The 27,599-nt window shown below is 37.2% G+C and overlaps 2 protein-coding genes and 1 long non-coding RNA gene across 5 annotated transcripts; 2 read left to right on the top strand and 1 right to left on the bottom strand.

Moving 5' to 3' along the window:
- On the top strand, positions 1-2,572 carry grem1a (gremlin 1a, DAN family BMP antagonist). Its single transcript, XM_027166336.2, has 2 exons — positions 1-928; positions 1,381-2,572. Exon 2 carries the CDS (start codon positions 1,381-1,383, stop codon positions 1,918-1,920), a length of 540 nt encoding a protein of 179 aa, XP_027022137.1. The 5' UTR covers positions 1-928; the 3' UTR covers positions 1,921-2,572.
- Positions 2,530-27,029, bottom strand: fmn1 (formin 1). 3 transcript variants are annotated; one of them, XM_047801927.1, is made up of 19 exons: positions 26,928-27,026; positions 25,839-26,734; positions 23,555-23,703; positions 19,727-19,832; positions 18,048-18,109; positions 17,215-17,897; positions 16,204-16,345; positions 15,086-15,173; positions 11,626-11,687; positions 10,884-10,972; positions 10,444-10,573; positions 10,084-10,230; positions 8,844-8,903; positions 8,630-8,750; positions 6,305-6,397; positions 4,642-4,693; positions 4,222-4,371; positions 3,964-4,045; positions 2,530-3,569 (listed from the first exon to the last, which is right to left on the bottom strand). In XM_047801927.1, exons 2-19 carry the CDS (start codon positions 26,674-26,676, stop codon positions 3,525-3,527), a joined length of 3,099 nt encoding a protein of 1,032 aa, XP_047657883.1. In that variant the 5' UTR covers positions 26,677-26,734; positions 26,928-27,026; the 3' UTR covers positions 2,530-3,524. The 3 variants fall into 3 exon arrangements, with proteins under 3 accessions (XP_047657883.1, XP_047657882.1, XP_047657881.1); XM_047801926.1 differs by having other exon boundaries at positions 25,839-27,029; XM_047801925.1 differs by lacking the exons at positions 23,555-23,703; positions 25,839-26,734; positions 26,928-27,026 and adding an exon at positions 20,267-22,552.
- Positions 12,060-13,520, top strand: LOC125139061. The gene is made up of 2 exons (XR_007138178.1): positions 12,060-12,191; positions 13,245-13,520. It is a non-coding gene; the product is annotated as an uncharacterized LOC125139061 (long non-coding RNA).
- Positions 27,030-27,599: the final 570 nt, after the last annotated feature.

Below are 27,599 nucleotides of genomic sequence, written 5' to 3'. Positions count from 1 at the left end.
GTGTTTTCAAAAGGTTGCAATGATCATTTTCAATAATGGACATCCGGTACTTGTTACAAAGAGCCTGATCACATAATATTTGTCTTTTAGTTACCAGATCTTCCAGATGTGGGATTTTTCAGGCACAGCTGTTTTTTTTAAAGTATATTAGTACAATACAGTTTAGTTATGTTTAGCCATTCTAGTATTCTGTGTCAAGCCAATAGTGTCAGTAGTTGCAGATAGCACAACACACAATGTCTTTATGCCACTGTCAGTGTTAAAACGATTTGTGGACCATTCATAAATCCATTGGACAAAACAGTGCTTTATATTTTGTATAGAATCTTTCATAAAATAAATATGAAGAGGAAAAGTGATTAAACAATGGATGTGAAAATTTTAAAACCTTTTAAAGATGAGTTTAAATAAGCTGACTGTTATCAGTAATTCAACAGTCTGAGTGATATAATGCTCAGAAAATCCTGAGGTGAAGACTAAGAAAATGGCAAAATTTTGAGTGGAATTCATTTTTCTTTGTCCTATAAATTAGAGGTAGTCAACATCTGTTTCCCCAGGTTCATTATTTTCTCAGACAATTAAGAAAAACAAACTAACTTATCAAATCCTCCATGAAACGATAGGTGTGGCCAGGCAGGAAAAACACAATACACGCAGTACATGAAGTGAGTAGAAATATAGAGCACTGAAAAAGAGTAAATCAGTAAAATGAATCAGTGGCAGATTACTGAGCTGTATGTCGCGAGCTGAGACGGAGGCGTGGGCGTCAGACTGCCTCCTGCCCACTTACACTTAAAACCGTGTGCGGACGCCTCGCAAACTCTGTCGGTCATGATACGAGCTGTGGATATCGGATCCTCAATTTACTTTGGTTTTTCAAGGCTACACATACAATTATCTCAACTGTCAACAACTGGCAATTCACAAGGTAAGCAAACTTTTTTTTAGAATCTTGATGGAAACAGTGTTTTCATCATCATTAATGGGATTTTATAAGGGGAAGTATAGTTCACTGTAAGCTGATAACTGAGAAAAAACTATAATAATAATAATAATAATAATAATAATAATAATAATAATAATAATAATAATAATAATTATTATTATTATTATTATTATTATTATTATTATTATTCTATTTCTTCTTCTTCTTCTTCTTCTTCTTCTTCTTCTTCTTCTTCTTCTTCTTCTTCTTATTATTATTATTATTAGAAGTAGTAGTAGCAGTATTGTTTGTTGTTGTTTATCCTGATGAAAACTTTAGCTAAAATGAAGAGTTTGTCAATGTTGACCATAACTACTTGTAGCCTACTGCTTGTTATGCTTCTGTACGCTTACACCTTGTATAAGCAGTTTTGTTTTCTATATTTATACGAAAAGATGGCGAAAGAGATGTCGTTTGCTGTGATCCTGGGTTTGTGGTTAATCTGCTGTCCTGTGAAATGCTGGAGCAACAGCGGATTTCAAGGCGCTGTTCCTCATCACACTAAAGTCCCTAACCCTAATTCCTGGGAGCAGACAGCGCAGCCTGCACAGAGCTGGCTCGCCACGGGAACGTCTGCGCATGTCCCGGCACAGGAGGTTCTTGACTCCAGCCAGGAGGCTCTGCATGTGACCGAGCGTCACTACCTGAAGCGGGACTGGTGCAAGACGCAGCCGTTGAAGCAGACGCTAGAGGAAGAGGGCTGCCTCAGTCGTACCATCATCAACAGCTTCTGTTACGGCCAGTGCAACTCCTTTTACATTCCCCGTCACGTCTACCAAGAAGAAAGCGCCTTCCAGTCCTGCTCTTTCTGCAAACCAAAAACCTTCACCGTCGTCACTTACACGCTGATATGCCCGAGTCAGATCCCGAGAATCAGACGGAAACGTGTGCGACGCGTCAAACAGTGCCGCTGTACTTCCATAGACTTGGATTAGTACTGATCTCAAAATGTTACGTCACAAAGTCAATTCGATTTTGTAAGTTAATTTCAATGTTATGTTTAGTTAAGCGCTGACTGGCATGATGATGATGATGATGACGACGATGATGATGATGATGATGGAATGGTGTCATTTCATACATTTAATGTGTATCTCTCATATGCGATCATACTACCTTTATGGTTTATGGTTGATTAAGGATTAATAGACGTAATGCACATCATTTCCCCCCCTTTCTAGGATACCCAGTCAAGATACACATGATGTAATACCTCAGTGAAAAGAAATGAAAATTACAGTACCCCTTTTTAGAGTGTAGATAAAGAACTAATTGTGGAAAAAAGCCAATGACTGTTCATAACACAGGCTATTCATTTAACATTAGTACATTAAGTAAGCAGTATTTGTGTATTTTTACTACCATATTTTTTATCGTTGGCTTGTCATGGAGGTCCCCTATCAGGTCTTACAGTATTATGATCTGTGCAAATTCAGCCTTAGGAATTTTTATTTTCCTGAATGAAACCATGTTGTGGGTTTTGCAATGCATGCTACGCTTTCTGCTGCACAAATGTGGCTTTTAGTAACAGATATGTGGCCAAGTTTTGTGTACAAAGTTTATTTTCATCAGCTGTAAATATATGGTATTCCAACAATCACTGAAAAATCCTGTCAGTCTCCACTATGTGGATGAAGATTTTTATTTTTTATTTTTTCTATTATTAGGGATATTTATTGCCTTCAATTTTTGTATTTGAATTTCTGAACTAAACTCATTTCTACTAAAATCTGATTCATCCTTTGCAAACAGCACGTTTAAAGAAAATGACTTTTAGATAAGTTAAACAAGATATTCATTTTCAAATGTTCATGTATACTATCAAGGGATTGTTACTTGTGCTGTGATTGCAGTGTATTGCAGGGTTTTATCCATCAGTACAAGTTTTTCACAAATACAATATACTTAACATGCAAAATAAAGAAATTGTTTCTCTGTAGATTTGTGGATGTGTTTGTAGGGAATCTGATCAAGTGAGACTGGAGAAAGTTCCTGGCAAGAGTGTCCTGAGGTTTATAAACTGCAATTTTTCTTAAATTCACTGAAGCTAGGGTATATACGACTATCCATGTTTAATATAACCAAGTCCACTTGGCTTGGTTCCCAGTCTTGGTTACATGCAGTTTTATGCATAAGTTCATACTGAATGTCCTCTTGTAGCAATCTCTCTCTCTCTCTCTCTCTCTCTCTCTCTCTCTCTCTCTCTCTCTCTCTCTCTCTCTCTCTCTCTCTCTCTCTCTCTCTCAATAACATATATATATATATATGTTTCCTTTTTCTCCTCTTGAGTCATGGTTCTCTCAAGGAGACAAAAATAAAATTGAACTAAGTTGAACTGATATAATGGTCAACATTGAACATTGAATCACATTCATGTGTGTCCAAGCAAAAAGAGTACATCTCATTCCTATTCAACTCCTTATGCAGAAACAGGCCAAAGTTACATGCAGATGTAGATACAAATTAAAAATAAGTAAAAAAACACACAAGTTTAAAAATCATATGAATTATACTATCATAGTGGAGGGTCTATTGTGTCTCAGGTGCTGGATAGGCTTGCTTCTTTTAGACGCAGTCTTTCCTTCTGTCAAGAGAAAAAGAAATTAGCATTTTGTTTTTGTCTTCTGAAAAATCAATATTTTTAAGCAGGACCCAATATTTATAATTACACCTGGCATGTAACATATGATGATCCTATCTGACAGTCTATCAGTTGTGATCAGGAAAATGACCCCAAAGTAACTTTAAAATAATTGCTTATAGAAACAGGAGAGATGGACCATTATACCACATAATAACAATATGCTCAGATGTGGTTTTGGAAATCTGCTTCCAAAAACAGTAAAAACAGTATATTTATTGTCTTACATTAATATTTAAGATGGTTATTCTGTTCCCTACAGTGTTTATCATGTCCTCATTGTTAACATTTATGATTTTATGACTGTATGACTGTTTAGAACAAAGTTGAGTCTTACCAGGCCATTTGCATGGACCTGCCTGGTCTCCACTTTTTTGTCTGCTGTGAGGTTGCGCACCAACTGCTGGGCTTCTTTAAGTCTGGAGTGAAGAGAAAAAGCTTGGTTAAAAAATGAAGGCTACACAGTCTTCCAATAACCACACATTTTCTCAATCAGCTACAAGACAACAATCAATGCAGTTAATAAATTGGAATTTTATCCAGACCAACATTGAAGCTCTAGTCAACTATACTGTAGGACAACACTGCTTTTCACCTTTCATTGGAAATAGCCTTGTTCTCTTTCTTCCATCTGGTCTTAAAGTCATTGCAGAATTCAAACCAAAGCATAAAAACATGTCCTGGTAGAACATCTTGCTCGCCAGAATAAGGCTTCATCCCAAAGTACTGCACCAGGTCACGGAAGCTAAGAAAAGGAGTCAGAAAGAAATGAGGTAGACTGTACAGTAAGTAGTAAGCCTGATTCTCAGATTACACAGAAACATTTATAAAATGACATACTTTATGATATAATATCAGTAGTTCAATATATTGGCTGCAAAGTAAATCCCAGCTTTAAAAGAATGCACTTGTTCTAATATGTTATTAGAAAATTAGTGGCTTTATTAGAACAACTAAATGACCATTATATTTCAAAAACAATTCAAGAGTAACAAGAATGAAAATAATGTCATACCATTTTTGGGCAGACATAAGATGATTTTCAGTTGCTATTTTTTCGTTCTGGGCTGCGAACACAAAAGTATATTTCCATGTAGAGAAGCACATGAGTTATAGACGTTAACTTCATTCACTGATTTATTTAAAATTAGTAATCACTTGTGTTTAGTAACACTGTATTTGTTCCATTTACTCAGATTATATATAATAAGTTATTCTGTGTTCAGGCTTTACTCAGCTTTCAGAAAAGAGGCTGAAGCAAATAAGAAGTGCTTGAAAGTCTTGTTCATTGCCAAAGCCTCCCTGATCCCTATCTGTCTGTCTGCCTTCTGAACCCGACAGCTAGCTATCTTACTCAGGTAGTGAAGACCACAGACAGTTATCAGGTCCCCAAAAAGGCCAATCACAGATATTCTCCAGGGCAACTGAAGGAGATTTTACTGTGCAGCACAGATAATGGAGTAATTGTTGTGAGCATTTCAGTCTGTACTGCTGAGTCTTGTTAAACTTCACTGCAGTATGTAATATAACGTAGGCTTGGAAATAATTAAAATGCTGTCTTTTGTTGTATACTTTATTATACACCCAATAACCCAATAATGAACAAACAAAAAGTTTTTAGACATTTATGCACATTTGTATTAAAAATTTAACTCTCATAGAAAAACATATATAGATCTTTTATTCAGATCTTTGTGGAAGCACGTTTGGCAACAATTACAGCTCTGTGTCTTCTTGTGTGAGTCTTCATGCTTCATGCTTTACACTGAATTTGGCCAATCTTTCCCATTCCAACTGCCATATTTGGGTATCTCCAGAGATGTTCTATGGGGTTTTGGCCAATCAAGGACAGTCAGCATTTTCTCCTAAAGACACTCCAGCATTGTCTTGGCTGTATGTTTCATTGTGACATATGATTAAACTTCACCCCAGATTGAGGTTGTGTGCACTCTGGAGCAGGTTATCTTGGGCCTGATTGATGAAGTATTTCTGAGATGGTTAGCCTTAGGGCAGGCTGTCACATCTCTTAGACTCTGTTAAAGGCTAGTGGATTCTTGGTTACCACTCCAACCAACAGTCTTTTGGCCTGGTTCTGGATTTTAGCTAGGCAGCTGGTTATAGGAAAAGTCCTGTAGTTCAAAACTTCATCCATTTCACAACGATGGAGCCCACTGTACTCCTGGCTCCTATGCCTGAACACATTTTGGTCTTTGGAGAGTTTGTTGTGTTTCATGGTTTTGGTCTGATATGCACTCTAGATTGTGAGATTGTATGTACATATACAGTAAGTGTGTGCAATTCTACTGGAATCAACTGGATTTCCTTATGTGGACTCCAGTAAAGTTTTACAGACGTCTCAAGATTTTCCACAAAGTATCAAGGCAAACGGGATGCACCTAAGCTCAATCAGGAGTGGCTTAGCTAGCTCAAGCCAAAATACTTCTCAAATGAAGCATTTCCATTTTTGATTGAAATTCTAAAAACAAACAATCATACAAATAAACAAACAACAGGAAAGAGAGATAGCATATATGTACAGTGTATATCCTCAGAGTTGACAATACCTTCACAGTGTCTCAAAGGACTACCAAAAACCACTTTTCTGGTCATGAGAAAGACTCTTCTGTCAACCAGACCTAAGAGGAGAGATACTTTTGATACTTTAATACATGGCTTACCACTGAGGATAAAAGATTCCATTTTCTCCTTGAAGGGATAGATGTATTCTTGAGGGGATGTTAACCACACACTTTGGATATCCGTCTCACAACCTTTATGAAACAACACCATTCAAAAAAAGAACTTATTTATACTTATATATACAGAATCAAATATGATAAATATGCAATCTTACCTTATACTTACTGTTTTTACCATTTTGACTATCTGCAACACTGTAATGGTTGTTAATATAAACCAACCAATATGTTTTATTGTTAATCATTATTATTTAATGGGTGGCATAGTGGTACAGTGGGTAGCGTTGCTGACATGGAAACAGTAAATGAAAGAGTCTCCATTTAGCTCCTGTGCTCAGGTTACTGTCTGTGTGGAGTTTCTGTGCATGTTCTCCACATGTATGTGTTGATTTCCTCTGGCTTCTCCAGTATTCTCTCACCTCCAAAAAACATTAAATTACCTCTAGGTAAAAAATGATCATGTGGATGTTTTCATGGTGCCCAGAGATGGACTTTCAGAGATCCAGAAACACTGCTATTCTAACCAAGATAAATCAGTTTCTGAAGACGAATCAAATATTATTTACTTTTAAATGCTCTAAGAGCTCGCTGTCAATATTTCAACATCACTGCACTTCATAGCTTATGGTACTCTCTAAGCATGAGAAAGGCAATTGAACCTTTTTCGAATGAGCCAGGGGAAGAAGCTGCACCTGTGGTGGAGTCAGCGGTTTAGAGCCACTGTTGATGGCGGCAGCAGATACCTGCCACTCCCCCCTATGGCACCAGGCTGCGCCGTTTGTTCATCGTCAGTTCAGTCCAATCCAAGGATCAGAGGGGCCAGACTGCTATCCCAGTCATAATAGAGAGCGATGGGAGCCCAGGCCTGCTGGATTCAGTCCATCTGCATCTGTCTCTGATAAGACTACACATGCCACTGTTTTCATTCAGCATTTGTGTAAACTGTGGGGTGACTGGTTATGCAATAAAACCCCCAGGACACAAAGGAAGATTACTTAAGCAAACTTCCAGAATGTAAACAGTGTCGTATCACTGTGTGACAAATATTTCTTTTTCAGATGTGTCCTAAGTTTGTGTAGTAAGTACATAATGCATAAGACTGAATGCAAATTTGCTAAATGCTCTGGACACAACAATAAAATTCCCAGAGTGAATCATTTAAATTTCAGAAGTTCCCCATACCACCGAATACCACAGGAGATAAATGCGGTCAAAAAGAGAGCAAGCGTAAACTATGTGATCGGGGCAAACTAACTAAACATGCCATTGAAAAACAAAACAAAAAAATGATATAAAGCAAAAAAAGACATGGTTCATTGCAGGCATGAGGGAGGTTCAAACAGTGAGACAAAAGGGAGAACGTGATGGGCCAGATTTGGCAGTCTCTCAGTCGCCCGATAAGGAGGGCTTGTTGAGAGCTAAAGAAAAGAATCTCTGACACAAATCTGCACGGCCACACTGAACTGAAGCTGATACAGTGTAACAGGAGAACTGCGGTGCATCTGTGCGGAGATAGAGAGCGGCCGGCGGGAAGATAAGCTGCTCTTCCCTCAGATTACATAAGAACAGCAGCACTGCATGCTTGTGACCCTCAACGACGACATACGCAACAAAGCCTTGAAATCATACAATAGCAGAAAGCATCAGATGGGCAGGATTAAAGACATATCTAAAAGGCGCCATGGTAAAATCACAAAGACTCCACTTTGTCTAACATGCACACATCATCATCAACACACACACACACACACACACACACACACACACACACGCACACACACACACAAACACACACGTGTAATGCACTGTAAATAAACTACAATAATGTGGAAGTTAAAGAATATAAGAAAAATAAATATACTTGGCAATTCATATTTAAATAAGCCTTCAGTCTTAAAATGGCTCTGTAATAACTTGCTTTAATCCTAACATGGCTCTGTAATGACTGTGGGCAATGGCTGAGAGCCAAACTTGTTGCAGTAAAATGGCTTTCAGTCTATTCTGATTAAAGCAAAGGCACAGCACTGTAACTTTCCCAGTTTTGGAAATGTAGATCACTGTGAAATCACTGACCATGAAACAAAGCCTTCAGAGCACTGAAACGCCAAAACACAACTGAGACAATGCAAAAACAGGACGAAAGCTGATTGATTACAGGCATACTGACAATCTTGATTGCATATTTTAAGTACAGTGATTACTGGATCTCACGACAATTGCTAGAATTGTTTACCAAAACAACCAAAGCATACAACAGAAAAAAACCCCAAAAAAACATGGATTTTGTAAGCGCTTGGCTCTCACCTTCAAGGTCTTCGCCCAGCTTTCGGAGCTCTTTGGATAAATCCTCAAACTTAACTTGGGAAGCAAGGAAGACATCCTGAGGCTCAGGCAATGGAAACACGCAGTTTTCGGTCCCAGCATTCTACATAACGTGAAAGATTACAGCAAAATATTGTAGATGCATTTCATGTAAAAACCTTTTTATAAACTTTAAGAAAAATAAAAAAATATTTACCTCATCAAGATTGTGTAAATAGTAAGACACTATGTAATCCACCAGACTTATGTTGTTATCCTGTGGAGGTTTTTTGGAGAAAAAAAAATTACAAAAAATTATTATATATAACAATACAAAAATATTATTATATATAAAAATATAATAAGACACAAACAGTAGTGAGTTTAAGTTTTTATTATTCTGTAATCATTCACAGTGCATGCTGGACAAATTAAGTGATCAATTCACATGAATTTAGTAACTTGTTGCACCTTTTTCAAGGTCAATAACTGTCACTTTCCTTTATCTGCATATTAAACTGGCATAATAATGAAGATAAATTTCTCCCAGCAAAATTCTTTTAACTCATCACTATTTTTGGGATATCTTGAATGAACAGGCCTCTTCAGATCATGCCACAGAATCTCAGTTGGCTTAAATGCAGGTCTGTGACTTGGCTTTTTCAGTCATTTTCTAGGTGATTCTAGTGTGTGTTTTGAGCCATTGTCTGATTTGATGCATCACACATTCTCTCTTAAGCTTGAGGTTATGGACTACTACTCTGACATTTTCCTGAAAAAGATCTTGATATTGTTTTGAATTCATTGTTCCCTTCATGACTACAAGGCATCCAAGCTCTAAGATAGCAAAGCAGCTTGAAAACCTGATGAACCTCAACACAGCGTTGTGCATTTCTACTAGAAAGGTCAACATTTGTCTCATTTGCCCACAGAATGTTTTCCCAGAAGAGCTGTGGAACATCCAGGTGGTTTTGGGCAAACATGAAACATGCCACAATGTTGTTTTGGACAGGCATGGTTTCTTTGTGGTGTCCTTTTAATAATGCTATTCTTGTTCAGTGTTTTTCTGATAGATGACACATGCCCACTCTTAGAGGGAGTAGCAGTCCTGAATTAGTCCTAAATAACCAGATGAAGACATTCTTTTTTTAAAGCCTTTTAGAGTTTTGTACATCTCTCTAATGTGTAGTCTGAGGTGTAATGAAAGTTGGGCTCAAGGTATGGATCACATGGTGTATCAAATGTTCTTGATAAGAAACAATTTATTAGTAATTGACTTTGTGTGTCTTTTTTATAAATTGTAGGGCACATGTACATCCCAAATTTTTTATCTTATCTCTGTAATTGAAATACTGGACTCCAATCAGCTTCAGATGTGCTTGAATCAGTATTTGAGTATTTGAAGTGGGAAATCATTGATCAAGTTATATTTAGATCATATTATTGGAAAAGCCTACCCTGCTCTTAACGTCTTTGAGCTTAGGAAGAATGTCGAGGCCAAAGCCGTCTGCCTGGCCTCGGTGTCTGCTCCCACCATTCATGTAGTTCCCACAGGCAAGTACGAGCCCCAGCACCTCTCTCACACTGTCTCTCTCCAGTAGTCCCTGTTACGGGTTAATACATGTCTATTAATATTCATATCCACTCCCTCTGTGCCCCCAACATCTGGATACTCTCTAAAACTAACTTAATGTTCTTCTAAAGTTACTTTATATATATTCTAAGTATGTCACTTAAATATAGAGATATGCAAAGATATAAAAAGTCTTGTGATCTTGTAATTATTATCAATAATATCACTGAAAGCTGCATTGTACCTTGCACACATGGAGAACCGTGTTTGCTTTGCGCTGGACAGATGCAACAGCATCAGTGAATGTTGACTGGAGAATAATACACCGTGCTCTTAGAGAGAACTGGGGAATCAGAGAAAGCTCATACAGGAACCTGGAAGAATTAATAAACAATATAAGAATGTTGTATTGAATTTCACAGTTTCTTCCCACAGAATAAGCACTAAATATTTGGCTGTGTAGCTGAACATTTAATAGTGGTCTTAAAAGCATCTGGAAAACAGAATGGATAATTTCTGACAAAAGGACTTGGCATGTTAACTGTCCCTCTGGTACCAATATGAATGGCTGTGGAATGGAACAATGATCATGTAGCAACTGTTCCTGTAGTTTCATAATCAATGACATGATGTTCATGTTTTATGTCAAGAGTGGATATGTTACTAATCTCGCTAGTAACTCACTGCTCAGGCTTGTCCAGCAGTCTGACATGCTCTTCATCTGAGCTTTCGTAGTGTTTTCTTATTTTCTCCAACTCTTCAGGCTGAGCTCTCTGATGACCATAAAAATACACAGAAATACAGCTAAGAAAAATAAACATTATAAAATCACCTCAAAACAGAACATTCAAAACCCAAATGTGTGTGTATGTCTTTTCATCAGACCTCTCATATATGTTAACCATGTGAAAAATATTAATTTAAAAAATAAACCAACAAGCCACATCTGGATTACATGATATGCTAGATCCTACTTTTACCATAAAGCATACTGCAGACCTTGATGACTTGGTATAACATGTGCTCTGGGACACAGTATCCCCTTAGTTTAAAAGTAATTGACCTTTTTTGCATGTTTTATAGATAACAGTGTGTCATAAAGTGTCAGAAACCACATAAGCAAGTCTATATTGGATGACTGAACAATTCAGCTCGAGTTTATATTGTATATTTAACATTTATATTACTTGCTGCTTACATTACTTGTTAGTGTCGTTAGTCTTGGAACTCCAGTCAAATTCAAAGAAGCAAACCTCAGACCCCAAATAAACTGTCTTGGCTGAGGAACTAGGCCTAGTTATCAATTTTCAATTTGCGTTTAATACATAAGGTGCCAGTGTAAACACTTCAACAGCATAGCACAGTTTATTGAGGTCTCCTTACACGTAATTAATATACAAATATGAACTGTGGAAATAACACTTACAGTTTCATACAGGGCTTCAATAGCATCCAGGTCAACCACAGAGTTGTCCATCATCAAAATAGCTATGAGAGAGAAAAATACTCGTATTATTTTTTAGATTAGCTCATTTTGCTAATATCCTCCAAGCAAAATGTTTAAATGTCAGTTCTATGACAGAGTGAAGACTATTAAGATTGGTTTGTGGTGTATACCCCCAACTATAAACCCATGTTTTGGAGCACAGACTAACACAGGCTGGAGCTTCTAGAAGTATATTTTAGACAAATAGTTTGCACTAGACTTTAAACGTGTCTTAAATTAAGCATTTTTAAATAATTCTTCTCTTTTAAATCTTGCCACTGTTACAAGAACTACAGTTGCATTGAATAACATTCCTGCTTATAACCTCTCTACTTATAACAGCTTGACTGTTAGAACATGCTTTGGCCGCTAGGGGGCAGTCTTAACTGAAATGGTTTGAAATATAATGCAAACTACTGTATTGCAGGGAAAAAGGAAAGAAACATGGAGAGAGATAAACAACAAGCTGGATGGGGAAGATGATTTGTAATGGAGAGAGTTGTATGGTTAGTATAGTTTGGTGAATCTTGTTTGTTTTGAATTCAGGTATGTCTTGGTTTTTACTGGAATGTCAACATGTTTAAAAGATGTGTGTCAGTGTGTGAGGTCTGAGGCTCATGGAAATTTGTCTGGTATTTTGCAGTGTGAAATTATTTCTATAACTTTTGTACTGCAGATGAGCCATGCATGACCTCCCCTGCACCTTAAGAAATAGGCGTTTGAGATGTAGTGAATGTATTTAGTTTAGATCCTTAGAAATGTCGGATATTTTTTTAACAGTTGATGCTGTTTGATGATGTATGAGGAAATCTTAGGGATTTGTGTAGTGGCATATACTTGTGACCATAGAGACCATACTTGTGATTGGTTTTATTTCATTTATTATTAAGTTTTTAAATAAATCTCAATTATCAGTTTCCTGTGTATATGAAAGCATGTATATTGTGGAAAAAGTAAAAAAAAGTGGAAAATGAGTGTAGAGGAAGCATGAAAAATGAGAAAAAGAAAGAAAAGGTGCTGGCCAATTCAGCATATTGCTAAAAAAAAATAATCTGACTTTTTGATTCCAATTCAGCTGCTAACAATCCTGATTAAGAGCAGAGAGAGAGAACATTTGGGTACTCAATTGCACAACCTAGCTAACTAAATAAAGATGATGAAAGGCATTGGAAAATCCCTTAGCAGTCAATTAAGTCAATGCTATAGCACAGAAATAACTATTAGTATGCAAAAATTAACTAAATATTGATTTTGAAGCTACTGCTATATACATAAAAACAAGGCGATACTTAAAACACTTGTGAATAATAGAGATAATCTTTGTAGACTCCAGCATAGGAGAAACTGTGCAATAACAAAAGCAGAGTTTTGTTCATGAGCCACCCTTTCATTATAGAGCTTGTGACCTTTTATGCAATAGCCTCTTGCCATCGTTGTTATTGTGATGATCTGCCAACATAATCTGCCCATCTTTCCTTTCCCATGTTCCTACTCTGCCACTGCACAATTTCCTATACCTTATTATCTTAATGCCTTTTTATCCTTTTTCAATCCTGCAGCTTCTCTTGTCTAGCAAATGTAACACCTGCCTGCAGGATGCCATCCTTCCAGAATGCTCTAGAGTCCATCCTGCAAGACACCACCTCCAACACGTCTTTCATAAATGACACCATAACATCTGCTCATGTACAGACTGATATCAAGACACTCATGACCAATTCTGCCTGCTCCTACAGAAATTTTGACCAATATTATATAATATTGTTTGTGTGTACTTTCTGAGCAACTTATTGAAATCTAAAAAAAATAATAATGCACACCTCTACCTCAGTAAATAAGTGTGCATTTTGTCTTATTCCTTATTCCAAACCTACAATTTCCTAACCTATCAGTCTTCACAGCAGCACATGTTGAAGCTTCTACAGAAAAGCTTCATGTAGCTGTATCAAATAAACTACAGTAAAATCTGTACTTGATACATGGTCACATGTACATGGTCAATTGCAAGACTCCTGTACATCCTCAAGATTATATGCTTCTTGTAAATAGTGATGGTGGTGGTTTGCTTCATGCCTAAAGGGATGGCCATATAAGTTGACATGGATGGGATCCACTTCTGCCCATACAAACACTCACCCAGTGTCCCACAAGGCTCAGGGCTAAGTCCACTTTCACTTTCTCTAATTCTCCTTTTATACCAATCCAAAGTGTTGTATTGCATAACCTAGGGGAAATTTTGGACAACTAACTACAGTTCTCTCATCTCTCGTCTAAACTGACACGGTCATACAGTACATGTTTCTCCATAGTTGTATCAGGAACATCTAACCATTCTGCACACAGAGACCACTCAAGTACATATTAAGTACCTTCTCATCTTGAGATTGCAATTCGCTTTTGGCAGGTCTTTAGACCCCTGCAGCCGAACCAGAAAGCAGCTGCCTAAGTTTTTTTTTTTTTTTTTTAATGTTCTCCCACAGCTCGACGGAAAGAAAGATTAAATAAGTCAACAAAGATATGTTCAATTAGGTCTGTGGTATTATTAGACTCCTTTCATTTAGTTCTGTTTAATTTGACCTATTTGGACAGTTAATACTAGGCAATAAATCCTAGGCAAATAGGATGACTCTGCTTGTTTTTTAATATGCAAAACTCTGTAGTGGCACCCAGGTGGTGGAATGGACTTCCTCTGGATAAAATAATAGCTGAGTCACATGTCAAATGAATCAGTTCATTGATTGATCAAATGAGCACTAATTAACAACAAAACTTGTGACAGTTTTTATTGGTGTAACTTACTTTCCTGTCAAGCATGTCGTTATTGTAAAGCAAGCAAACTGATTCTACTAATTTCCTTTTATTGTTGCTTATAACAATACAATGTTATTGAAAATGATGCATGAACAGACCTCATATTTCAGAGGAATCATGCTTGTATAGTTCAGTATTGGGAGAAATTGCACAAGTAACCATGTGTTACCAATCTTATTAAAAAAAATGTGGAATCTTGGCTAATCGATATATACCAGTGAGAGGTCTTGATTCAGGCAGTATTCATTTTTTGTTGATGAATCTAACACATAAGGCCATGTGGTTATGTAACACTTTCCAAATAATTCATATCAGTGCTATTACTCAGACAAGGCAGTTCAACTAAGCAGAAAGGCCTTTAAAACCAAACTCGTGTTTTCTACTGGATGCTGTCTAAAATCAATTGGTTGACTTGGCTTTCACTCACTATTCAGCCCAAAAATTAATCCCATGCCATTTGCTTATTATTGCAAAATGTAGAATTGATGTATCTGGCTGTGTACTTGATTACAGTAGAAGTCTGAACAATGTGTTGGGGGATGTGCTGCTTTTGTCTGTTGTGTTCAGCTGTGTGTGAAATACATCTCACCCTGCTGTATGTCCTTCATCTCCAGGTGAAGACTTGAGATTAAGATTCCTACAGCTTGAGAACGCTTGCTGTCCAAAACCTTAATGATCTGAATGGACAGAAAGGTCAAAAGACACTTAATTTATCATTTGAGTTGAATGAAAATAACCTTTCTGGTGCTTAGGAAAGACTGGGGGTTGCTAATAACAAAAAATGTTACCAGTTACCAGTGTGGCCAAGAGTAACAGTACTGTAATTATCTTTAATAAACTCTTAAAGGATGTGGCAAGAATCTGCTAGTTTTTATCCCAACATAATTACATGTGCCAGTTTGCAATTTCCACGTTATTAAGAAAAAATGTCGCTCAGTCAGTTTTATTCTGCCTGAAATCGGAAACATCTCGTAATTTTACTATTATAATCTGATTAACATCAAAACATTGAGACCATTCTATTACTTTGTACCTAAATTTAAAGCAAAGACTGTTGAGTGCTTTCTGTAAAGACCATCTAAACCAAAGCAGAGACAGTAGGTAAAACATGCACTTCTGAAAATGATGTCAGGATAATGTTAAAATCTTATATATACAAAAGCTACTATACATAAATTTAAAAACAAAAAAGAAACAAGATGTCTGCACTTGGTTCAAATAAGAAATGTACATTATTTACACTCAGCCTTCTCACTGGAGACTTTAATAGCCAAAAACCCTTTGACAGCACTTTGAGGGGGAGGACTCTTGTTAACAAACAGGACTCTTGTTAACAAACACATTTTATACAATATAATAGTTATCTTAATGTTAGCGAGGTTGTCGATGAACTTAGCTACAATATAAAAGTCCTTATAGTCCAGTATAAAAATCCTTATATGAATTAGATAGGTGAATTTTATTTTCTTTTTGCAGCTCTTACCTAGCTTGTTAGAGCAACTGCAGCCAGTGTTAGGACAATGCTTTATTTTTGTAGCTCATGTTGCTAAATTAGGTTGTGAAAAACATAAAATTATTTTTATGAGACTTATCTACATTACAGAGGTCTGTATAAAAACTGCTTACTGATTATGATGTACATGTTATTCAGCCATATAAAGTGACAATCAATCACCGTTATCCTGATGACTAGTGAGGATTTTATACCTTCTTGGCTTTGGCTGTGTTGTCGTAGGCCTCAGATAGGGGTTTCCTTTTGGCGGGTGAAGCCATTTTTGCAAACAACTCAGCAAACTCATCAGTATTTATTATGCCCGGCTCCTTCAGCAAGCTCCACAAAGTATCATTTCTAGGAGAATAGACAGAGATGAAGACAGACATCCAGACACCACCAAGGTTTGGTCTCTATATGCCAATATTTCCTCCCACTGTTTTATAATAATTCTGAGTAATTTAGGGTTTTTCTTCTCATTGCAAAAGGTTAGCAAGACTCGCTTTTCACACTTCAAAGACAGCAGGCAGGCAGGCTACCAAATACAAAGCAAATTTAAAACTAATGGAAACACACTATTACTGTTTCTGGGTAACCATGTCTGAAAGCACATAAAATCAGTAGGAGGTCAAATACGAGTGCTCTGCTTTCCTAAACTTTTGCTCCCATAAAAACAATTAGAGAGCCAGCAAGGCGCTGCAAGGCTAAGCTTGACTGGGTTTAGCTTTGGCTTGCTGGTTGCTCAGTGAGGGAGGAAGGCTTTTAAGAAGAGTCAAATAACAGTGCTGCAGCAGTGTGAGACCCTGGAAACAGGATCCCACAGAAATCCACACCACCGCTAGAGGTCCTGGAAGTTCTGCTGGCCCCAAAGACAGACCTCAGGCTGCTGTGGTTAAAATTATACTGTCCCGATGTCTGATCAGGAAGTCCTGATTTTCCTGTTTTTTACACATTGATGTAACTTTCTTTGAAAAAAGTGATGCAAGATAATTGCAATATCTCAATGTTTTTGTAATGGAAATATTATGTAATTGGGAACACATTCTAACAAAAAGAAATCAGCATTTCAATAATGCAATATAGATGTTGTTCACTGAGTAAAGGAAAAAAAACATCAGAGTATTTGCATTCCATCATGAATTCCAAGTAAAACTCATTTAGTAAGCGAAAAACCCTCAGCTATGCTTCTCATGTGTGTGTTGGTGATAGGACTGCTCAAGTAATACCTGCTGTCTTGAATCTGTATCCGTGTCCAGTACAGTGGCTTCATTGGACAGACAGGTTCCACTCTTGGCTTTCGTTGCAGTCTCTCCTCAGCTCCAGAGAACAATCCACTTCCAGAGGGAGGAGTAGGCACAGGGCCTAGTAGGGGTGGTGGAGGAGCAAGACCAGCTAAGATTATTGGTGGAGGTGGTGGTGGAGGTGGTGGACAACTGGCTTGTCTGAGTGGTGGGAACTTGTCTGTCTGAGCAGGTTTTGAATAACTCTCAGACGGACCAGACAGTGAAAGGGGATTTGAAGTTGTTACACTATCAAGTCCTGACTGAACAGACAGTGGTTGTGGTGTTGGCAATGGCAGTAATTGAGGCACTGCATGCTCCGGTTTGCTTGAAAGATTACTAGCAATTGATGCAAGATCTAGTTTTTTAGGCACATTTGGTTGAGGGCAAAGGTCTTTGCTTATCTCTGGTGCCTTGACAGGCTTAATAAAAGTCTCTCGGTCTGTCTGAATACACACAGTTCGAAAAATTCGAGGTGTGAAGTAGTCTTCGGTTGACACAGCTGCATCTCTGAGCTCCCTGTGTGAACAGTTGGCAGCGCTTTTCAGATCCGCAATTACTGCTTGCAGTCTGGACACAGTTTCTTCATTCTCATCTCTGAGGTGGTAGAGCTGGAGCTTAAAGTCTGCCTGTGCAGGATCATATTAGGGAGCCAGGGATAAGTTTCATAAATCCTTTGATAATGACAGAGAAACACAGCTATGCTCCTCTCTCTCACTCAAATACCTTTTAGGAACATTAAATTACTGGTTTAAGAGCATGCCTTGTTTGTAACTTGCCTCTAATGCCTCCTGCTCTTCTTTGCACTCTCTTTTTAGATGTAGAAGAGCTGCCTGATGCTCTGCAAGCAAAATACAATATACTGACATACAAATTATCCAAAACATATCATGCAGTCAGACATATGCCTGCTCTGTGCAGAGCTGTAAGTTATACATTGTGTATTTACTGTTTATGTATATACGTGCAAAAAAATAAAAAATCAGGAAAGGTGCAAATACTTTTTCACACCCCTGTAGTTCACAACAAAAGTTTGAATACCATTAGATCGAAATTAAGAAGACAAATAAATGTAATGTATACCAAAATGTGTATTAGGTTTTATGTGTCTGACTAATATCCAGTGATGAACATTTCTATCCTGATGGGAGTGGCCTCTTCCAAGATGACAATCTAAAGGGCCTGATGGTGCATTGGATGTACTGAGGAGTATGCAAATCATATACATTGTCCTTCTCAGTCACCAGCTCTCTATTGAACACCAGTGGGAGAATTTAGTTTAACATGTTAGACAACACTCATCGACCCTCTCTGATATTGAAGAATTGTGTTCATCCCATCAGTAAAGTTCCAAACTTTCAGCTATACACTTGAAGGCATTTTTATCCAAAGCAACTTACAGTTGGTCTTACCAGGCAATGGATATAGGTCTTGCTTAATGGCCTAAAAGCGGAAATTTTGCAGTCCCTGGTTTTGAACTAAAAACCTTATAATCAACAAACAATATTTTGAACCACTTGACCACTGCCACCTCTATGCAAGGGCACAGGGAAGTTCTGTTGCTGTCCCAAGACCTTACTAAGGTGCATTTGTCTTTTATTTTGTCACCTGCCTGTTTGTATTATAATATCTATATATGATCTGTCTGTGTACAAAAGCTTCTCTTGAATGCTCTTTCCAAAGCCACACCCATTAAACACATGTACTGTACATGCACTACCGAGGCTAGAACATCCGAGAAAACTGGAAACATTTTAGTGTATAGTTGCTCTTCTAGGTACCCATGGGCAAAGTGAACACAACAACTGGCATGCTTTGTCATGTAGGAAAGAACCATAAGGACATGTACATGTATTACTGAATACTAGAGCCAGAGATGAACTAGTCATGTAGTTCTTCTGTTTATAGAGATTGAGGAAATTGCAGAGATCTTGCTCCACTGAGCAGATATTTTATCACCTGCTACCTGAATGTGAGAACTTCACCAAATATTACTAAAGGTGTTCAGGCATAAACCCCACCTTAAATAAATGGCTTAGTCATGTCTGATATATGACTATTCTTATAGTGTGTACTAGGGTGTGTCTGTAGACTCTGCACCTTGCTGGATTACAGGATATTTGTCAGGTAGACTACACAGAGAATGTCAACAATAGTAGCATGTGACGATGGAATAATAAAATATACAAAATTTACCTGTTTTCGCTGTATAAGAGTGTATTTTAACATAGTTTGTTTACTTTGGAGCAAACCAGAGTTTGAATATGGAACCACAAATGAAATAATTGAGCAAAAAAATGATCTAACCCACTGAAGTATCAGTGAGGGTGGAGATGTATTAGCATTTGTTTGTAGAGTTGTTGTACCATTCCATAAAAAGCAAATATTTCACTTTGGACAAACATTTGCTTTACCTTTCTTACATGTCCATATGCATGCGTACATGGCAACCACTTACCAGCCTCTGTGTATTTTAACCCAATTTTTTCCTCCTCATCTTTGGACTTTGGAGGAGGCCAGACAGCCTGCAGGCGCCCTGGTGTCCTCTCCTCATTCTCAGGAGACTGAAGGAGAAGACAAATCAGTTGATTTTTTTAGTACAACTTTTCAAGTAATCACTTCCTTCAATATTGTACAAATATAAGGTAAAGATAAGAGTTTGTAAAAATGTAAATTAATTTAAATGGCATTCACACGTTTTACGGTGTTTATAACACGATAAATCTTGACACTAAGTGTTTCATGTATTAAAATAAAATTAATTAAAAAATAAATTAAAATAAATCAAATTCATTTAATTTAACTTATATTTATTTATTGAAACAATGCTTTTTTAATTTTCATGAACAGTTGAAAGCCAAACACAAACAAACAGAATAAGAGTAAGTTGTCTATATAATAAAATGGTTATCAAAATATTTTCAATAAGAAACAAAATCATTGTTCTATAATTTGGAATATGCTTTTGCTTTTAATGAAGTCATTTCTAAGTGCATACTTTGTTCTCAGAAATGTTTCTGTTGTCTGGAGACTTGCTAGAGTTTCTGTCAAAGATAGCTCGGATTGTCTCTGGATTAAATGCCCTCTTTACAGCATCCAGGTCAATATGGTCTGAGGTGTTCCTCTTAGCTGGTTTAGGGCTAAAGAAAGCTTTGAAAGCATTGAGGGTTGTCTCTGCATTTGTTAATTTGCTATTTTCCTCTAATGGAACAACATCAGGACCCTCCACACTTTCCTCTACTGGATACATTTCTTCTTCTAGCACCTCACTACTAGGTGAGAGTGGAGGACTTGCTGTGGGTTCCTGTGTTTTTTTTGCTCCCACTTTGCCAGCATCAAAGCTCAGGAGTTGTGAGAGCTGCTCAAGGATGCTCCCTTTAGCATCACTTTTGGAGGGTCTCTCAGAGAAAAGTGCCCGTTTAACAGAGGCTCGTTTCATCATAGGTTGTTCAAGGGTTAATGTTTTTTTCTGCTGGTCCTGCACTTCTTTTTTTAACCCTTTCAGTCCACTAAAGATGGAGGGTAGCTGAGGAGGTTTCTCCACCTTTAGGCCCGGAGAGAAGGAAACTTTTTTGGTTTGCCTAGAAGCATTTTTAACTTCTTGGTTCCAAATAGGAGTGGGATTACCCGAGGACTCTGAATTTCTCTCTTTGTCTTCTCCCTCAGTTTGTACCAGGTTATCACTCTCATCTGTCATTATTGTCCATCTATCTTGTCCACCACTCTGTTTTATTTCTACTTTGCTCGATTCTTGTACATATTCTATTTCTCTCCCGTTTTGTATTTCATTGGGACTGTCTGGAGACGTTGGTTCCAATTTTAATAACACTTGATCAGACTCGACATTCAGGAATGTGTCTCCAGTTTCTGAACAGGATTGTGAATGTGTGTTTAGTTTCTGAACAGGATCTGATGCCACATGACATCCATTATATGTGTCCAGAATTAAGAAGCTCCAGAATTCCTCTTTTGGCTGAATCTCCGCAGTAGATAACACCTCTTCTTTGGTGATTTTGGTTGTGATGCCATCTCTCATAACTTTGTCTGGTAATCCCTCTATAATCTGTTCGGTGATACTTTCTGAGGGATTTCCACTTATGTGGCTTTCTGCTAAGGCTGTGTTACTCAGACAAGCATCATTATATTCCTGGACAAACGCTTCAGACAGCAGGTCAGGTTGACCATCTGGCAATGTTTTGTTACCTTGGCATGTCAAGGATGAATTATTCCATGACTTCCCTTGATCCATACTGACTGGCAGGTCCATGACCATGAATTCCTTTCCAGTATGACTTGGTGTTTCTTGAATTTTTATTTCATCTCTGTCCATGCTTGTATTAATGTGAGTTTCAACATTATTTTCCCTTATTTGCTCAAGAGATAATGTCTCATCCAGATTTTTATGGTTGTTGCCCTTATCTCTAGGTAAAACATCTGACTCTATCGAGAATTTTATTTCTGATGTTGTCCTGCTATTAATTTGATTAGAAACCATCAATGCTTTGAGATCTTGTTCAACAGGTAAATCGTCATCAAATCTAATAGTGTGAGGTTTTTGAACGCTGATGTTCTGAGGTTCAGTATTTTTCTCAAACAGATAACGAAAAGATGAAAGAACCGGTGTGTCTTCAGTTTTCTCTACATGGTTGAAAAAGTTAGTGAAGTTGGTAAAGAATGAATTAGCAGGATGATTATCCATTTTTTCAGGCAAGTATTTTACAGTTTGGATGCAAATATCAACATTCCACTAAGAAGAATAGTTCCTTTTCATTTTTGTACTTGCATTGATTCAGTTTTGTTGGCATGTCCATTCAGGCAAGAACTGGAATCCAGAACTTAATTTTTTGAATACAAAATAAATCCTTACTGGACTTCTAAAATGTGTACAATGTCTTTTGTCAAAGTTTGTTATTGTGCATTTGTTTTTTCACCAAAACTGTTCTCCAAATCTTTTTTCTTGTTGTCACCTTTATATTCTGATTTTTACAGAAACGTCCAGAAAGACAAGGTCAGGTAAAATCAAGATATGAGCACGATGAAAAATCTTGTCCAAGGAAATATATAAATGATAATCCAAAAATGTTTAACCGGAGCTGGGTGTAAATCAATTATCCAACTGATACAGATGCTCCAACTGATCTTCCTTTATCTTCATTTGGTTGTCTCTTTGTTCCAGTTTAAATTGAGTTATACCAGAAGAATCCTCTTGCTTTTAATCCATAGGTCACACAGGAACCACCACACAACAAAATATGATGATATTTACACATGAACAATTCTTTACTTAGTGCAAATGCTCCACCTTCTCTCTTTTTCCTGGTGACACACTGTTTGCCTACACCTTTCAACACACTCAAAAGCACACAGTTCACGGTTTGTCAGTAAAGCATGCTTTGCTTCAGTGTCATCCATTCACTAGACCACCTGCATTGGTCAGCTGAACATTTCCACAACTCAGCACATGGGTGCAATGTTAATCACAAGATTTAGTCTTTTTTACCTGATCTACCCACACACTACACACTCCACCGTGCCCTCAAAGGTTAGCTGCATTTTTCTTTTGCCAAAGCAAATAATGGGTTGGAATGGGGAATGCTTCAGTGCAAATCCTGCACGGTAAAAGCATAGAAATTAGTTTTTAAATGTCATTGGAAGTCCAGAACTTTTTAACCCTTTAATAGTTTGCTCAAACAGTCTAATGAGAATATCAAGTTGAAAATTTGTTTTCATTTTGTTGCCATTTCAATCACATCGATATGTTAGCCATAAGTCTTTATGGCGTTTTATATGGATAAAAAAACATTGTTTTTTTTTTTTTGCATCACCACAAAAATAAACAAACATTTACTTGCACCAGATAAATATATGTTTAAATTGTTTACTCAAATGATTTTACATAGCATTTATTAGGTTATTTTTGTGTTTTATTTGTCAGGTTTAATATGTAGTAAATTAGATATGTACAAAAATGTTCCTAATAAATGCAGGGTGCTGAATATACACTTTGCTTTTTTATCATGGTAAGACATTAAATATTGCGCTGTATGACTACAGCATATTGACAAGATAAAGGATTACAGTTCTTTGTTTGATCTAGTGGGAACTCTACTGTAAATATACCTTAGTAATTAGCTGGACTTTAAATGACCAAATGAATTAGTATACATTTCAAAATCTGCTAAACCTTAGATCTTATATAATCCCTTGCACTTGTGTTTCCAAGGTGTTTTCTGATTTATTTCCTGCAATTTTGTTTTAAACATTGATATTCTCTTACAGTTATTACCAGGTTAGGGGAGGTAATTGGGTCACTGGTGGTGCCTTTCTCAGCAGAGATTATTCTTAGGAAGTCAGTGTGTATGTGTGTATTGGTGTAATCCACAGCTTGGCAGCAGAACACACACAGAGCCTCATACAACAAGCGAATGTCCTCACCTGTGTAGATAAATTGCAGAATATTAATAGGTTTTATGTATTTTAAGAGAAATAAAAAGATTCTATGATTAGCATCAGAATGTTCATAGGAGGTGGATAAATTCTGTGAGATAAGTCACTACCAGTGGTATGGGAATCACTAGGATGCCACTCATTGGAAATGAAGAGGCATTGCATGTGTTATATCTGTCAACTTTATATACCATATTATAACTTATAACCAACTTATTATATGTTATATACTGTAGCTATGGTATCTACCACAGTTTTATTAAATGAGCATTGTGACTGATTGCTTAAATTATATTGGCTTAATACAAAACTCAAAAACAAGTAGTTCTATAAAGATTGTCATGTTTTTGGGAAGGGCTCTGGATCCTGACCAGAATAAACCAGTTTCTAAAGTTTAATGGATGAGTGAATACTACTACTACTAGTAACAGAAGTAAATAACAACAAGCATCTTTATCATCATCACTGTCACCGTCATTGTCATCATTACTAATTGTTAAAGTGATACAAATGTAAAGATAAATAAATGACACACCTGTCCAAATAAATAAAATTGCTGGCTGTTTTGTCCATAAATGCAAAGTTTCTGTTATGAGAGCCTTGAGGGCTCCCTCTGCTGGCCTGCAGAGGATTTGCTGCACTTTAGCATCAGGACTCTATTTCCCACAATTCATAGTACCACCTACTCAGCACACCTGTTTCCTATTTGCAATCACCTGGTTTATTTAAGCTCACTCACAACTCCTGGATGGCGCGAAGTATTGTTAGTTTGTTAGCATGCTGAGCGTATTATCGGTTCCGTCTTTTGCCTTGTTTTGACCTTTGCCTGTTTTCGTGTTTATGAATGTTTGCTACCTGCCCTGACCCACGCCTGGATAATACTGTTTTTGGATTTCCTCTGCTATTCCTGTTTGCCTGATGTTTGAACCTTGCCTGTTTTGGAATTCGCCTAATAAACCAGCATTTGGATCTAACCTGTATCACGTGCATGACAGTTTCATTGCTGTAGAGGAGGTTCACAATATAGTGTGTTTCCATCAATGCTAAGCGCAGCTTTCGGAAATGCCAAGGATGAATAACTTTTTAGATAATGTTTCTGTAGAAACTTCTGTTTTCAATGAAGAGTGTGTAAACATGCACTATGCGTATCTTACGCACACTTCAAATAGATTTTAATGCCAAGCACAGACGTATAGGCTTGTACCTGCTGTGTCACAATCCACACACTAATCTCACTGTCTGATACTAATCGCTTTAGGGATCAGGGGTGTCTTGAGATTTCATTTCCTGAAAGACTGATGAGAAAGGAACATTATTGGCTGGCTGTCGCATAGCTGCTGCTGCTGAGACAGAATGGGAAACTTTTGCTCTAAATGAAATGTCAGTGTCCTTTCACTCCCAGGCGACATCTAGACTACCGTGACTATGACTGCAAAACAACTGGCAGCTGCTCAAGTGCATTAATTTCATTGTTGTTATAGTTTGTAAATCCTATATTACATCGAATGCAAGGGCCAAAATAAACCTTTTAGAAGATGTATTTGTTTTCTATCTTTACATGATGGCATCTATAATGTTCGTTCATTCATTCATTTTCTACCGCATGTCCGACCTTCTCGGGTCATGGGGAGCCTGTCTCAGGCGTCATCGGGCATCAAGGCAGGATACACCCTGGACGGAGTGCCAACCCATCGCAGGACACACACACGCTCTCATTCACTGCATCTATAATGTCAATTTCTAAAATCAATTAAGAATTGTACGTACTGTACATAAAATGCATCTGCATTATCTGGTCGATTGTTGTGCCAATTATATAGACTTGCATTATTTCATTAACCTAGCATTAACACAGCATGGCCCAGGACCTTTGATGTGAATTCTGGAATCAATGTTTTAGATTTTGGTGCTGATCTTTGTCACAACAACTATCACAAAGCAGCTCAGTGATCATGGACTATGTAAAAATAAAAAGATTCATTCTACAAAGTCTCTTTCCCATCTGTATGCATGTTGTAAGTACAACAGTTTGAGACTTATATCAATATTTCAAAGTAATGTGTATGCTACATCTAGGTGTTGTTTACTATTTTTTTTTTTTACAAAGAGAAGACTGTGCCCACCTTCATCAAATGAGACTATGACTGGTACCGGAGAATTCTGCTCATTAACACTCAGTGTTAGAGTCACAAATGTCATGTTACTAGAATCCACTGCTGAATTGTCACACTGGAAATGGAACATTCTTCTACTTTTTCTGTAATCTCTCAGCATGAATGGGATGCTGGGCTGTAACAGTGATATTCCTGAAGAACAAGGAGAAACAAGTAGCAGCACGTTGCCTGTGCTGTAGGATCTGAATAAGTGTGTAAGGACAGACCTGGCAAATATATTTCTTCCTTTTGGTTGGATGTTAAATCTGATGTTTGTTAAATCCACTTGGTTCTTTTGGCAAATAAATTGGTTTATACATTTTTGGGGTATAGTATCTAGTTCTTGTGTCCATGCTGCATTTGTCTTTAAGCTCATATACTCCATTTGAAGATGTCTGATACGATCAACAATCTTGCTATACTTTGCAAAGGTCCTGTCTTGTTTAAGAACTCTCTGGATATTTTGGTATAGATCTCCTTCCAGAATATGTAGGCTTTTCATTACTGTATCTAGGTGCTCTGAGTAGTGGGTATGAGGTATAGATAATTCTATTCCCATGTTTTTCAAAGAAAGGATGTTTGCTTGATGCATTACATCCTCCAGCTTCTTGAAGAATCCAAACTCAAAAGACAAATAGCTGTTTTTCATGATTTCATTGCTTACCAAAATGCCCAGCTTTGTAGAACTCATTGTTAAGCTCCTGAGCTGGATATCATATTGTAAATCACCAGACTCTCCTGTAGTCCAAGCCACAATGTAGACATCATTGTTATATTCTGACTTCATGTTATTTAAGTCTCCATCCATTTTAGAATTTTTGTTCTCTTCTAGAGTGCAGGATGTATGAACTCCTGTGCCATGTAATCTGTTGGAGATTAAATAAAAAAAATCCACATTATAAATTATTATATACGATGATGTGAGAGAAGTCCAGCTCATTTCCTTCCTTGATGGTTTTTGATGAAGGTTGGAACAGTAGTTCAGTAGCTGTATCAGATGCAAAGTCAAACATACTCTAACACAACTTTTATATTAACAAAGTATCCATCATGCACAACCTTTTTTTGTCCTCTGTGGGATGTTCTTATGGGCTTTGAAGAGATTTGGAGAGTATACTATAGGGTGCTAAATCGGATCAGCTGCTGCCTTCATTGTTGAACGCTCTGAAATTCCCAGTTGTTAAGGAGACCAGAATTCTTTTCTGTTGATTCCCCATAGCAACCTTGGCTTTGTAACCTGCATATGGTCAGCAGGTCCTTCATTCATTGTGGTTCTGCAAGCACCTTTTCTGACCTCATCAGTCAAACTGCTTCTCTTTGCTGTTAGTATTCTCTCCTGCTAATGACCAATTAAGATTTTATTCTCACGAGAAATAATGCCTTCCTGGAAGTAGTCTTGAACATTGCAGCTTTCAATTCCAACTCTTTTTTGATTGTTTGTACATGTGAAAATGGGTTTTGTATGCACCATTTTTAAACATTTTTAATTAAACTGAGCACAAATTGAAAATTTATTTATAATCTGTTTTTCTTCACAATCACTAAGCCTGCTTATAAGGGTTGAAATACACACTATATACATGGATGTGGTTGTCTGACTTTCCACCAGTTGCTGTGGCTGTAAAACCCTGTCTAATGTCTAACATTACTAAGGTTTGTACCAGAAAACAATCTTTTCCTTGTATATAAGGATCCAGATTGCCAGTGAAGTGTTAAAAACTGTCTAAACCC

This window comes from Tachysurus fulvidraco, chromosome 16, assembly GCF_022655615.1.
Source record: "Tachysurus fulvidraco isolate hzauxx_2018 chromosome 16, HZAU_PFXX_2.0, whole genome shotgun sequence".
Lineage (NCBI taxonomy): Eukaryota > Metazoa > Chordata > Actinopteri > Siluriformes > Bagridae > Tachysurus > Tachysurus fulvidraco.
Note: the sequence above shows the minus strand (reverse complement) of the source record. Positions and strands in the feature narration are given on the sequence as shown.